This window comes from Neolamprologus brichardi, chromosome 8 (assembly GCF_056152115.1).
Source record: "Neolamprologus brichardi isolate AB-2024 chromosome 8, ASM5615211v1, whole genome shotgun sequence".
NCBI lineage: Eukaryota > Metazoa > Chordata > Actinopteri > Cichliformes > Cichlidae > Neolamprologus > Neolamprologus brichardi.
Genome location: NC_142111.1, coordinates 2920060 through 2935106, shown reverse-complemented (window position 1 = coordinate 2935106; position 15047 = coordinate 2920060). Strand labels below are relative to the sequence as shown.

The 15047-nt window shown below is 42.3% G+C and overlaps 1 protein-coding gene across 2 annotated transcripts; it reads right to left on the bottom strand.

The window, feature by feature from the left end:
- Positions 1 to 2483: 2483 nt before the first annotated feature.
- Positions 2484 to 14209, bottom strand: si:dkey-94l16.4 (uncharacterized). 2 transcript variants are annotated; one of them, XM_035910428.2, is made up of 6 exons: positions 14017 to 14209; positions 10220 to 12927; positions 8450 to 8543; positions 6817 to 6866; positions 6637 to 6700; positions 2484 to 4293 (listed from the first exon to the last, which is right to left on the bottom strand). In XM_035910428.2, exons 2-5 carry the CDS (start codon positions 12920 to 12922, stop codon positions 6638 to 6640), a joined length of 2910 nt encoding a protein of 969 aa, XP_035766321.2. In that variant the 5' UTR covers positions 12923 to 12927; positions 14017 to 14209; the 3' UTR covers positions 2484 to 4293; position 6637. The 2 variants fall into 2 exon arrangements, with proteins under 2 accessions (XP_035766321.2, XP_035766322.2); XM_035910429.2 differs by having other exon boundaries at positions 2484 to 4267.
- Positions 14210 to 15047: the final 838 nt, after the last annotated feature.

Here is a 15047-nt window from a genome sequence, read left to right as displayed (position 1 = left end):
TCCGTGTATTTTTTATGTGTAATATCTTTATGTATGTTGGTAAATAGACTTCGGTGAACAGCGTTTACAAAGGGGTTATATATAGAATTAAAAGATTATCTGTTTTTTCAAGTATCCTGCATAGTCCACAATGCTAACTCTGTGTTATTGTACTCACATTATAACCAATCCCGTCCTTTATCTCCACTTAAAATATTTTTACAGAACTATTGTAATATTTGCTGCCATTTCTGCTGTCATCCTGGCCAACTTAATCTTACAAAATACATTTTTAATGTTAATGAGATTTTTTTTTAACTGCATAAATAAAGGTTCTATAAAAGTCGCTGCCAAAAACTGATTGCGGCTTCTATCTTGTTACATGAATGTTGTTTGTGGCTCAATATGACTTTGTGTCATCCATGAGGGATGCATTTGACATATGTTTCACATATTATAGGCCAACAAGTTACTTATAGCAGTTTAAATACGAGCAATCAGTTTTTGCCAAATACCGGAAATCACTTTTTGGCAGACAATCACTTTTTGGCACAGCACCGGTCAACCGCAGATGGCCCCGCCCCTCTCTGAGCCTGGTTCTGCCGGAGGTTTCTTCCTGTTAAAAAGGAGTTTTTCCTTCTCACTGTTGCCAAAGTTCTTGCTCATAGGGGTCATATGATTGTTAGGGTTTTCTCTGTTTTCTTTGTATTACTGCAGCCTTACAATATAAAGCACCTTGAGGCGACTGTTGTTGTGATTTGGTGCTGTATAAATAAATTTGAATTGAAACTGAATAGAATGGACTTCAGAGGAAAAATTAAATAAAAAGTCAAAAGGCAGTCAAACAAGAAAACAGAGTTAAGAGAATGGCAAACTGCATTGTAGCCCTTCTTTTACACTTTGTTTTATAATAATAATGTATTGCATTTATATAGCGCTTTTCGAGACCCTCAAAGTGCTTTTACAATTCCACTATTCATTCAATCTTGCATTCACACACTGGTGGAGGCAGCTACAGTTGTAGCCACAGCTGCCCTGGGGCAGACTGACAGAAGCGAGGCTGCCATATCGCACCACCGGCCCCTCTGGCCAACACCAGTAGGCGGTAGGTGAAGTGTCTTGCCCAAAGACACAACGACCGAGACTGTCCGAGCCGGGGCTCGAATCGGCAACCTTCCGATTACAAGAGGAACTGCCAACTTTTGAGCCACGATCGCCCTTTTAAATAGTGTATTTCCTCATGAGTTCCACCTGTCTTTGTGTTTTTGCTAAGTGTCTGTGAGCTGTTACATTCTCATAAAGACAAAGCAGGTGAAATATGGTTATGAATTAAACAGCAAATGCATTATTAACTAGACATTTCACATAACAGCTGTTAATGTCAAACTTAATATCATGAATTAATAAGGGAGCTTTTCTTTTGCATGAACTTTGGCGCCCTCTGCATCCCAGTAAAATTACTGGTTATTACCAGTAAGGCTTTCAGTAGTTTTGGATCAGTGTGATTTTATAAAATGCCCTTTTGAACAACCAAGACAAAGGTGCAGTGGATTAAGTAAAGGCCCTGTCAAAACTGGATAATTGTTATTCAGATTACATCTTTTAAACGACTGCGCCCAGAGCAGCATCTACGGTTTTATCCAGTTAATGCAGGTGTCCCAGGTTTAAATGCTTTCATCCCTTCCTTCTCTTTTAGGGGTGTTTGGTTGTTTATGTATTGCATTCAACAAAAATCTGTAGATGGCTGCAGGTTTATGCTGCTGTCCCTCTTCTTTCTTCCCAACCATATAAATAAAAAGACAAAAATGTCTCAACTTTGGAAAAACCGAGCCAAACTGTGGACATCACCTCAGTATGCAGGATGAAGGGATAAATGCTATAACTATATATCAATTTCACATTTATTTTTATCATAATATATAATTTCATATCAGTCATTGTGATGCTTTGCAGTATTCTAATATGTCTATATTATAAGAGAAAAACTTTACTCAAGATAAAGATAAAAAATTCTTTCAGAAAAACAGCGAACAAAATATTTATTCTTAAACAATTACATGACCTCTGGTGCTCCAACAAATGGACAAGACAATACAAAAAAGTTACCATAAAAATAAGACGATGACAAAAGTGTGACAGTGAAGCAGTCGATGTCCTAAAACAAAACACCGCATCACCGACGGACACATGGAGGCGGCGTTGGAATGTGACGAGTAGTGTGTAACCAGGACAGAAAAAGGCGTTACATCTGAGGAGATGAGCACTTCCTGCTTACATGTATCATTGCTCCAGTCAATGTGGGGTTGACACAACAGAAGAAAAACATAAAAACCCATTCGAATATCTGAGATTCAGCCCTGAGATTAACACACATACAACATAGTTTTAAAAAACCCAAGCATTTTGCAAGACTGTAATAATAAAACATTCTCCAAAATCTCTATTTGGTACAAGTGCTTGAAACTGGAAAATGAAAAACAAAGAACTACAGGCTCAGTGACACACCTGCTTACTTAAAAATAGTTGATTAAAAAATGTATTATTTCACTGCAACAAAATATAAAAACGGCAAAACAGAAAGATGGCACGAATGGAACAGACATGGTGTTTTCAGGGTAGGGAGATGTGTGTGTGTGTGTGTGTGTTTGAATCCTGCTGCTTCTGGTGAGACACTAAGCAGACGAAGCCTTCAGCTGCCTCTGTGTGGATGTCTGCTGACATCGAGTAATGGCTTAATGTGCTCACACAGCACAGCGCTGCTCCTAATGGCGCTAAGGAGAAGTGCACAGACTTTAACACCAACACTGATCACAAAGACTTTTCTTCTAAAACAAAAAACTGAGTCTGACGTCCTCAACAGGTACACTGGGTTTGAGCAAGTCCCACAGAGTAGGTGAGCACCTGTGCAGCCAGAGGGTTTTACTAGGAGGCGGCCCAGCACGTATCTGGTATTACTAATAACAGAGTCTGCTGCATAAAAGTGCATGCAAGCTGCCCTCAGGAACACCGTGTGCAGTACATCCACGGATTTGTTGTTGGACCAAAAGCTAGTGAAGGAACGCCGAGTCCATGTAGCGCTGGTAAGTCAGATAAGGCTTCTTCAAGAGCAGCATGTAGGCCCAAGTAAAGACATCAGGAACCTTAATACTAGCGCGGCCATTCCTATTCAATTTAAGACTGATGGAACAGCAGAGTAACTGTTGCCCCTCCTTGTTGGGTCTGAAGTCAAGCGAGCAGCTGAGTGGTCCTGTGGTCTAAGGGGGGCTGGTTTGTTGAGATGATGAAAGGGAAATCTAACACAGGATTCCCTTTCCTTTAGGAGTGGAAGAAAATTAATTGTTTATTAATTTATAAACCCCTAACACAGCTCCTAACAATTCAGACTGAAGTTTGTTAAGATCCAAACTGATTTAAAGATCGTACAGGCAGAAATTCTCTCAGGCCGAGGTGGGAGGGAGGCAGTTGGATCGGACTATTTTAAGTTGACAAGGTGACCAATGAGCCTCAAAAGCCAGATATAAGAGCCTGAGGCCAACAAAGTTTGGAGGCAGTGGTCAGCTGAAGACAGTAATACTGCAGCTGGAGCAGAGGGCCAAAGTGCTTCCTGTGAAAATACATTCAAATACATGCACGCTTTGCGGCTCGCTCAGTAACACCTGCTGGGTGAATCTGCACTGGAAACAGAAAGCATAATGATCGCACAAGGTGTTGCATTAAATCTGGAACCCTGTTGTGTTGACGATAATCAGGTACCTTTACTCTGGGAGGGTACTACCTTGAGCCACCAGCCCCTTCTTTCTGTCTCCATGACTGGCTGTTTAATTCAACATCAAAACTGCTTTAGCAATAACTTAAAAAAAAACAAAACACTCAATCAAACCTCTTTGACAACTGCTAAAGAAACCAATACAAGAATAAATAACCCAAATATAATCAAATACTTAGAAAATCTTTAAAAAAATTAAATATCTTTGATTGTTATTCATATTTAATTCAGAAGAAGAAGAAAAAAGAAACCAAAACATCCCATATAAATAACTACACAAATAACAAATTCAGCATGTTACTTCAAGAACGGTTCTCGTCAGTCCGCGGGTGGCGTCGGCTGATGAGTCCTGTCAGACTGGACTGAGGGAGGTGACCGGGGTCCTCCAGTCCCAGTGCCTGGTGGGGGTTAACAGTGCAGTTGAAGGACAGAGGGTGAAGTTAAGGTTTGCGGGTGCTAGCTGTCAGTCAGAACAACCCTGGTCCAGTGTCGCCATGGTTACCAGCGAGGTGGTGGGAAGGCCTGCGAAAATGCTGCAGGTGAATCTTCTAACAGGAGAAAAACAAAAACAAAAAAACCCCTCTCAATGCATTTCATAGAGAGCAAAAAAAGGAGCAGCAGCTGCCCCTACATGAGTCGTCACACCAGGGTTCTGGATCCTAACCACCAGCAGCACGAGTGGCAGGTCGATTTGTCTCAATGTTTCCCATCTGTTTCCCATTTCCCTTAGTAAAAACTTAACCATGCTTTGTTAAAGTAAACCCTCCAATCTAATAAAACTAGCTTATATGTTTTTAACAAATACACTATATTGCCTAAAGTAATCCCTCATCTGCCTTCACATGCATATAAACATATAGTGACTAATATGATGCAGGCTAGGGGTGGGAAAAAAATCGATACTGTGTAGTATGGTGATATTTTGTTTGCTAATAATGTATGGATACAGGGACAGCAGAAATCGATATTTTGTTACAAAAAAGGTTTTTGTGCTCTGACTTCAGAGCATGTTGATCCTTTTTCTGAGCAAGAATCCTGACATTCCTTCACTGTCCAAATGTGTTTAACTTGTTTTTTGGCAGCAATAAACATGTTTTATTTTAATTAAGTTTAAAACTTTTTTATTTAATGTAAAATTATATTTTGTTTTAATTTACTTTCAAATTCTTCAGTTGCTGAAGGGGCTGCATAGTTTTCATAAACTGCATAGTTCAGAATAGCTATAATTGTACCAGATGGTTGCGTTCAGTTAAGTTGGACTAGACTGTAATACAAACCGTTCAGTTTGTCAACAATCAAACTGAAATGAGAGAAAGACTGAGTGTGAGACTTTGATATTAGATAAAATGAATATTGATAAAGTTTACCTTTATGTACAGAATCTGAATATCGCAAAATATTTAAAAAAAAGAAGAAAAAATCGCAATAATATCGTATCGTGGGATGTATGGTGATTCCCACCTCTAATGCAGGCTCACCCTTTGTAGCTGTAATAGCTTCTGTTCTTCTGGGAAGGCTTTCCACAAGGTTTAGGAGTGTTTATGGGAATTTCTGACCATTCTTCCAGAAGCACATTTGTGAGGTCAGACGCTGATGTTGCTCAGTCTCTGCTCCAATTTATCTCAAAGGTGCTCTGTTGGGCTGAGGCAGGATTCTGTGCAGGCCAGTCAAGTTATCCACACCAAACTCTCTCGTCCATGTCGTTATGGGCTTTGCTTTATGTACTGGTGCGCAGTCATGTTAAAATTGGAGCGGGGTCATCTCCAAACTGTTGGGACCATGAAAGTGGCCAAAATGTTCCTTTTACTGGAACTAAGGGGCCGAGTCCAACTCATACCTCACATCATAATGCCCCCTCTACCAGGCTTTACACTTAGCACAGTGTAGTCAGACAAGTACCATTCTCCTGGCAACCACCAAACCCAGACTCTTCCATCGAATTGCTTAACGGAGAAGTGTGATTCGCTGCTCCAGAGAACATGTCTCCACTGCTCTGGTGTCCAGTGTCGACATGCTTTACACCCATGCATCCGACACTTTGCATTGTGGTTGGTGATGTAGCTGCTCAGCCATGGAAACCCTTTCTATTAAATTCTGTACACACTGTTCTTGAGCTAACCTGAAGGCCACATGAAATTTGGAAACAATTTTCAATTTGTAACAATCGACTCAGCAGAAAGTTGTCGACCTCTGCATTTTAAAACTAAGCTGAAGACACATTTGTTCACCTTATGTTACAAGTCTTAATTCTATGGCTTTTAGTTTTTAAATTTTTACTGTTTTTAACTTGTATTGTGTCTTTTACCTGTATTGCTATGTATCGCTTTTATTATTATTATTTTTTATCTTTTTAGTTTCAAATAGTTGTACAGCACTTTGTTTGAAAGCACTTTATAAATAAAGTTATTATTATTATTATTATTATTATTATTATTCTGCACACACGCCACAGCATCTGCTGAAATCGCTCTGTGGTGTTACGTGGCCAATCACTTTGTGAATGAGTTGCTGTCTTTCCCATTCACTTCCAGATTGTTATAATATCATGAACAGTTAACGGAAACAGTTAAATGGAATCACTCATTTCTGGCTGCATTTCTATGTTCAGCACATCTATATATGATTTGATTGTGGCTGAGATTGAACTAAAACCATGCTCAATTCTGCTTTTCAGGAAGTTGATGCCTCGTGCAAATCTGTACTGTGGGTTTAGAAAACGAGCTAAATTAAAATTAGCTTGTGTACTTTTGCCGCTCAGCAGTTACCCCAAACCAAGATAACCACTATACTGGCTCACAGCTTTAAAAATACAAAAAACGCTCTCTTGTTGCCCGATATATTTCAACTGTCAGTGGTTTGATCAGCAGAAAGCAGGAAACGTATTTACTGACCTCACGAGGTTTCTGTCCCCTTTCGTCCCATCTGCTCCCTGGAGGGGCCTTTGAATGTCTTGTTCTAAGAAGACGTCACAAATCCAGAGGTTACGTTTTTAAATGGTCGCAAGCCAAATCTTCAATAAGAGCAAACATACATTTTCAAAGCGCACACAAATAGAGTTTTAAAGAGCTCACCTTGTGCTTCTTACACTTCATGGAGAAGTTTTCTTCAATGAGTACACAGTCTGCAGAACAAGAACAGAACAGGAGTTGGCAATGATGCACCGATTCATCTGAAAGGCTCAAACGCCTCCACGTGCAAGTTCAGCCTGAGCGGAAGTGATAAAAGCCAACAGCCCTTCACAAAGGAGCTATTTTCAGAACAGTGCACATGCGTGCACGCACACACTGAGCACAAAGCGACAGTCGTGGGTGTATGTGTTCAACTTTAACTTTGTACCTGTTAAAGTTTAATTTGAGACTTCAGATGTGGAGCAAAAAAAGTAAATAAGAAAAAGTAAAAGCAGTTGTCAGAGGGGCAGATGGCATACATAAATCTAAAGTTACTCCATCAAAGTGTGGGTGGTGGCAAAAATTCCAATCACCAGAGGAAAACCTGCAGGGCTGCGTGCTACTGTAAGTAAATTCAACACTCAAGATAAGCCTGAAAAAAATAGACTGTATATAAAAGATGAACCTGGCCACCAAGACGTCAACCACTGGTTAGGGAAGTCCGGATGCAAAGTCTCAAGCTTAGTGTTTTGGGCGTACAAAGTGCTTGTGATGAGCTACGGATGGCTCTGACTGAGAAACCAAGAGGCACTGCATACAGTAGAATCAGGCTACGTCCACACGTACATGGGTAGTTTTTTAAAACGGAGATTTTCAGTTTTCGTTTTTTTTTAAAATCCCGTCCACACGTGCGGTTTTGAAAAAAAAATCTCCGTCCACATGTAAACACTAAGAACAAAATGTTGGCCAATCAGAAGTCTAGAAGCCTGAGAGGGAAAGACTAAACATGGTTTGTACGTGTGCAGAAAAATCTGCGTTTTCAAAAATACTCGTGCTCAATCACCAATCACAAGGTAGCCCAGCCCTAAAACATACTTCGCTTTTTTGACTATTAGAGAAAAAATGCTGTATTTAAGAAAACTTGGAACTACCAGTTAAGACTATAAAACACTCAGTAAAAGGTTTACAGATGTCACCTAGAGCCAGGGCCGTTTCCCCGCAGACTTCTACACAACTGAAAGCATGTTTCCCAAACACAGGCGCCAGCAGAAAGAATCCAAGTTTGAGGCACTTCCGCATTGGCCAGAGTCAAATATGCACAAGGAGATTACTTCAGATTGTATCACTTCCAAACTTGTCCCGCATTATCTCATTTTTATTTCATGACAAAAGTCAAAGGAGCTTGGCTGATTGGGACCCACACCCATTTTCACACCTTGGCTCAGGTGATTAGAGGATCATCAGGGGTCCTTTTGTCCCTCTTTGGGGGGGAAACGCCCACTGGGTTTAAATCTGGGACTCTCCGCCATTTGACCTTAGAACTGAAGAAGCTTCTCGGATGAGAGGCGAAACGTCTTCAAGCAACTTAAAGAAGTCCAGACGCTTTTCTTTGCAAGCTCCTTAGACTACGATGACCTGGATGACTGAGAACCTTCACAGACATTTCGTGACAAAAGTTTCAAACTATGACGAAAATTATTGGTCAATAAAATTAACACGGGTCCATCTTTTACATACAGTCTACAACTTAAGCATGCATGCAAATTTTAAAATTGCACAAGACTGGCATGATAAGAGTTTGTGCTCTGCTGCGTACCTGACTCCAGAGCACACCTGTAGTGGTACTTGTTGGGGCAGCCTTTGAAGAAACAGCCAAGCGTAGCACCTGGGTCATGGCACGCTGAACACGTCTGAAAAAACAGCAGATGAGGTTAAGAGAAGACATCGTGCACACTTCTGCAAGCTGTGATTTCCACTTTTACTACATGGGACAGGATATATAGCACTAAGGTAACTACTATATAGTTTTAATTAAAACACTGCCTTCAGCAGCAGTCGTCATAATGTACAATGGCTGATGTAAACAGTGAGGCTCTTTAACAGTCTTTCAAAATAAAGTGAAACCCAAAGGCTGCATTTACCACCAATCTGATACCGGTCTGACTCATGATGGTTTAAGATGGTTAACACCTTATCACCTTAGGAGAAACTGAAAGAACGCTGCCTTGGTGTACCCTTCATACAGGAGACACTTTGACTTTAAGATGCCAATGTTGATCTTCAGTCGTATCAGGCATCAAACTAAAAGTCCCCGAGGCATGCTCAAGCTAAAATATACTATCACCTCTATTAATTTCTATGCATAACTCCTACTCCGGTGGCAGCAGGGACATGCTGGTACTAGCTGCAGTCTCTCAAGTGTATGTGTAGAACAATGGATGAACACAAGCTAGCTCAGGCTATCTTGAGCTGTATGACCTCAACCAACAGTCAAAAGTTTGCTGTGACACATTTTGCAGGGACCGTTTTATGAAACACACATTTGATATCATCATATAAATATCGAAAGCCTTAAGTTATGCAAGATTTCTACTAATGACTTAAAAAGAGATCAATGTTTAATTTAATGATCGTATCTTAAAAAGAGGCAAATGAACCACTGGGGGAATTCTGGACTAGGTCATCTGAACTACATGCTGAATAAGGATAGTTTCAGAAACTAGAACCTTTAAGTCATTTTGGTCTTTTCTCACAAGGTTTCTAACTGGTTATATCAAATAGGTTCTAATTTAGCCCTTTATAACCTAACTCTGACTGCACAGTGCTTGTAATTAGATGGTTGTAAAGCCACTGGCACCATTCTTCTCCTTAAGAATAACGGCCTTGGAGGACCCATGTTGGAACTGGGAGTGGCGTCACTCTCGAGTTTACCAAGTCTTGGTAGCAAAGTTGGAAAATCAGGATTTCATTTGCTCCTCAGCAAGGGGGAGCGTATATATTTATTACTAATACATCACAACAACACTCACTATGCTTGGATTTTAGTACTTAAAAACACTGCTGCAGCACGTTCACAGACAGAACCAGGTCAGTGCATATGACTATTTTAACCAGTAAAAAACATACAACAGTGGCTACACAGACTATAGTTAGTGAGACTGCTCCAGGTTTCCGAGTTGGAAGTCTGAGTTGAGGGAGGTGTTCCAGGTGAAAACTCCTGACTGGCTCTTTGCAAATTTTGACTTTTGGCCTCAAAAGGGAAAGCACTGTATCCATCTTACCTTGTAGATGGTTAAAACTTTGCCAAAAAGTAAGGAGATCTCCCCAAAAATAGTGTCTCACTGTCGTTTTCCCTGCACCAATAATTTCCAGTGTTTTTCTAACTGAGATAATAAGCTAATTAATCACGTTTCCTCTTGCAGTGATTTGAAAGCATTTAAAATATATAACTCTCTTACAGGCACAGAAAACAAGCCACCTGCATTAACATTAACATCACAATGCTGCTTTCATTTCCAGCTTCATTATGTCAGCTATGAGTCCATGTGCTATTGTGCAACACTCCAAATTTAAAGTGCAGATTTACCGTCTCCTGGCCTACTTTGACAGCCTCCTCCAGGCCGTACACTTTGCCCTTCACAAGGAACACGCCTGCAGACCAGATGCCGCAGTCTTCATGAAGCCAGTATTCACAAGGTTGGAGAAGCAACACAGGGGGGCTATACCAGTCCTCCACATTCGCAGAGCTAGCATCTGACCGCACTCGTTTAGCTGCAGGGCTGCCTGTGCTGATGCTGCTGTTGTTCCATCGGTGGTTCTCCATTAGGCCCCTCTTCTTCAGCTGAGCTCCAGGCCTCAGGGCCCGCACAGCGGGCACAGCGGCACACTTCCTCCCCCTTCCTCTCATGCTGCAAGATGAAGAGTCCGAATCACTGTAGTCATCCTCTTTGAGGCCTAAAGTGCTGGCTGGTTTTTTGGTGCTCGGCTGGTAACCTTCAGGGAAGTAAGGGCCGTGAAGGTCCCCCAAGTCCATGGCGTTGGCTGACTGTCCACACAGGCAGCAGATAAGAGGGCGCTGATCCTGACCGTGAGTGGACACCCGGCCCAGCTGCAGACAGGAAGTGCTGGGTACGACTGCAGAAATGAAGCCGCTGGTATTAGCCTGCTGCTGCTGCGAGCCCTTCTTGTGCTGCGCCCTTACCTCCTCTGGGTAATTGACGACAGTACACAGCGACGGAGAGGACTGCTGACGCTCCACGTGGATAAACGGAGAGAAACTGTCTGGCCTCATATCCCTTTTATCCTCCTTGTAGTTGACATACTTGAGCTTGATCTCAGGCTCTTTTGGGGAAAACATGGACGAAGACTGACCCGGTTTATGTTTCTTTCGTCTTCTTTTGGGAGTGCGAGCAGCCTTCGTCTTGGCAGTGGGCGACGCTTTGCTAGCAGGAGATCTGCTGTTGGCTTTGCCTTGGTTTTTCTTTGGAGATTTTGATGGTGGAGAAAATCTTGCCACCTGGATTTCCACTGAGGGGTCTGGCTGAGGAAGCAGTTCAGGCTCCTCCTTTGAGTTATTATGTAGAGCAAACTGAGGACTTGACTGCGGGGAGGTTTTCCTCTTTGACTTCACAGGGCTCGTTTGGGGTGGGTGCACAGGTTGGGAAACATTCATCGGTTCAGTCTTTGAACTCTCTCTCCGCGCAGCAGACCGGGGGCTTTTTGGAGGTGCGCTGCGCCGCGACTTTTTAGAATTACCGATCATTTCTGAATCAGAGGTAGAGTCTTTGCAGCTGTCAGTATTCAGGTTATTTGATTTGCCTCTTTTCAGAGGAGTTGCTGCTTTCTGTTTCGCTGGTTTCGCTGAGGCAGACACTTTTACTCGGCTTCTCCTTTTACCTGCTAACACAGAGTCTTTCTTCTTAGAAATAGATTTAGTGGAATCGCTAGATGTTGACTGGGAAGCATTAACTTTGTTACTAGTGCGTATGCATCCTGATACTTTATACCTGCTTGAATTTATATTCATAACTATGGCCTCTAGCCGTGTCCCTCTGCTGGAGCGTATTGGCAGCTTCTTTTCTTTCAAACTTCTCTCTAGTGCCTTTGCATTCCCGTTCATGTGAGGAATAACAGTCTTGTGATTGTTTTCAGGAACTTCCGCTGCACAAACATCATCTGTCAAGTCGATCAAAGGCTCCAGCGCAGCCTTTCGTCTACTGCCCGGCTGTTTATTTTCATCACTTGAATCCAACCTTGTGGTGCCATCGCTGATGCCAGAGCTTGGCTGAATGGCCCCTTCTGTATTCAAGCTATCACACGAGACCCCCTCAGTCGTCTCAAGATAAGAGTTGTCGCCGCTGGGTGAGCTTGAGGCCTGAGGCAGGACAAATACATCTTCCACATCGTCCAGTGAGGTAGCAGAGGGGGAAACGGGGTCCTCCAGAGGACTTATATACTCCCTGCTCAGTGAACAAAGGTCTCTGGCACCCGCACTGTCTGAGGCAACCACCTGCTCTGGTGTCTTAGACATGAGAAAGAGCACCTCAGAGCCTGCTTTCCGCTCGTCCTTCTCTGTGACAGGGGTGACAGTCTCTGGAGAGGATTCGGCACATGCTCCTGAACAGTTATCCAGATGTGGGCTGTCATCACCAGCAAGGCTGTGATCCTCTTTGCCTTGCAGCGGCTTTTCAACATCCACGTCACTGAAAGTGACTCCACTGTTACACTCATGAGAGTCCTGTGTTCTGTCCACATTGTTCTCCAGTCCCCCTTGAGCCTGAGACAATGACTGAAAAAGTTCCGTCTGTGTGGCGAGGTCCTCGGGCCCCTCAACCTGCGCCAAGTAATGCTGGCTCACTGCATAGCCGGTCTCCCCGAGCCCTTTATCTGTGTCACAAGGAGGGTGGAGGGAGAACTTGCTGATAGGCGACACACTGTACAGAGGCGAGTGTTGAGATAGGGTGTCTTGAAAAGAGAAGACGTGAGACCGGCTCACGTATGAAAGGGTGACTGTAGTGCGCGAGAAGGCATTGTCTGGCTGAATTTGATCCCCTGATTGGTGTGCGATGTCTGAGGAGCTGGTCTCTGAGAATCCCTGTAATCCAGGGTTGCTGTTCCCAGAGTTTGGGAACCAGCCGGGGCTCTTGACCATCGACAAGCCATCAAAAGCCGTCGTGGAGTTGAGGACACATTCTTCCCCTTTCCTGGTCAGGTCGATCACAGTGGGGATGCAGGAAGTAGAGAGGTCTTGAGGCTGTAGATCATCTATGCTCCCTGGTGGCTGCTCCATAACAACTGCAGTAGAAAAATGAAGAAGATATTCATGTTAGCTTATAAATGGTGGCATACAGAGATCAGTTTCTGGGTTTATTTCACCACTACACAGGATAACCAGAGTGGCTTTCCTAAGACCAAATGCTCTTTCCCCCCAAAAGCTCCAAATCACAGTTTTACTTTTTACCATTACATTGAGTTGACACTTTTTTACACTGTTATTCAACACACTCAAAAGTAAGCTTATTTCATTTGAAGCAAAGAACTGAACCACAACCCCGTACAAATGAAGTCACGCTATTAAAATTAGCTTGGAAACTGACGTGTGCTTCATTTTCATTAACGCTGGAGAATATGCCAAGGGTTAACTGACAATTTACGCTTTGGCTTATTTCCAAATTGTCTTAATAGTATTAAATGTTCTGAATAAAAAGTTGTTACGTTTACCCAATAATTTTTGTCCGAACACTGGACTGACTTTTTAACTACTAGAACTAACAGGTCGAGCTTGCTAACCACGTTAGCTTAGCCACAGCTAACGCTAGCTAGGCCCGGCTCCGGTAACATTCTCTAACTGCATTAAAGATTTGAGAACTTTAAGGGCTTTTTCGTTGAAGACTGGAAATCGTATCATACAAAACGTGATTTATCAACTTCTACTTATCGACAACAGCCAAAGTTCATTTCGGCGAGGTCCACTGCCCGCAAAGTGCGATTATTCCGATAAAATGACAACTTTTATAGCTCAGTGACAGACACCGTGGGTTACATCCTACTGCGGCTCTTACTAACTTTAGTGCGAAAACAGCAGCCAATGAGATTTAAAAATGTTTTATTTTGTTTAAAATTGTGGTCTTTGCTTTATTAAATGAGTTCCGAATTGAAGAGTAGATCTTAAAGATTTAGAGAAATACATCCTGTTCGCTAGTAGAGGTCCAAACAACACGTAAACCAAGATATTATCATATTACGGGTTACTTTTCATGGAGTTTGGCGAGACGTTCTCTCAATTAAAGAGAACGGCAAGCATCGGGGCAAGGCCCGGCTGGATGAAACAAAGACAGAGCGGAGGTAATGCGCTGTGCTGTTCTGCTGCTGATCAAAACTTACCCGGACGGGAGAAATCGCAGCTTTTTTAAACGTCCAGTTAAGAATCCCTCCCGCCCCACATCTCCTTCAGCAACACATCTATTCTAATGAACCCCAATAAAAAATTACAAAGAGAGAAAGCCCTAAATTAAATAAAGATCCACACACTTTCCAGGAACACACTACTCTGATAGCAGCACTGTCAAGTTGTACATAATCTAAGGCTTCCGGGCACTCCTTTCACAATAAAGTAATTACCAGTAGGTTTAGTGCCATATATGTATATAAATGTCAATAAAAAGCAAAGTCCAAATACAAAAAAGGTTTTGCGAAATAAAACTCAGTATCTATTCCAGATAAATTAATTTGCCAGTTATCCAGCGGTTGCGTGCAAGCTGTCAAAGCTTCAGACGTTGACCTTGAAGTAGGCTAGCCTACTTCAAGGTCAACGTTCTGCTGCTAGTCACTGATGATGAAAAGTTTTTTGTGTTTTCTTTTTATTCAGCATTGCCGTCATCTGATATCGGTGCCCTGACAAGTCAAACCGAGCAATGAAACAGTTGTCACTCGGCTAAGGAACAGAAAGGCATTATGGGAGACGAGTGGTGTGATCTAATAGAAAGTACTAATCAGTGCCTTACAGTTGAGTGTTTTATGATCTTTCGTTGCTACTGATAGCAGTATTAAAGAAAGGTCAACAACAACAACTACTACTACTAATAATAATAGTTCAGTTTCATTATATTACTACTACAATTACTACTGCTACTAATAATAACAATAATACAGAGAAAATCCCGACAATCACACGACCCCATATGAGCAAGCACTTGGCGAAGGTGGGAAGGAAAAACTCCCGTTTAACAGGAAGTAACCTCTGACAGAAGAGGCTCAGGGAGGGGACCCGTGCCAAGCTGTGAGCCATTGGAAATGAGGTGACGGAGACAGGACAAAACAGAGCCAGAGATGAATAATAAATAATGATGAAATCCAAAGTGGTAACACACTTTAGGTTCAATATCACAGTGGTAAGACTGAGATAAGGAAGTATT

What these genes read in the sequence shown, in the direction of transcription:
- si:dkey-94l16.4 (XM_035910428.2), bottom strand. Translation starts at nt 12,922, where the DNA reads ATGGAGCAGCCACCAGGGAGCATAGATGATCTACAGCCTCAAGACCTC. An exon ending in TCAAAGTAGGCCAGGAGACG is followed by an intron (nt 8,544 to 10,219) that starts GTAAATCTGCAC and finishes CTGTTTTTTCAG; the next exon opens with ACGTGTTCAGCGTGCCATGA. An exon ending in TGAAGTGTAAGAAGCACAAG is followed by an intron (nt 6,701 to 6,816) that starts GTGAGCTCTTTA and finishes ACGTCTTCTTAG; the next exon opens with AACAAGACATTCAAAGGCCC.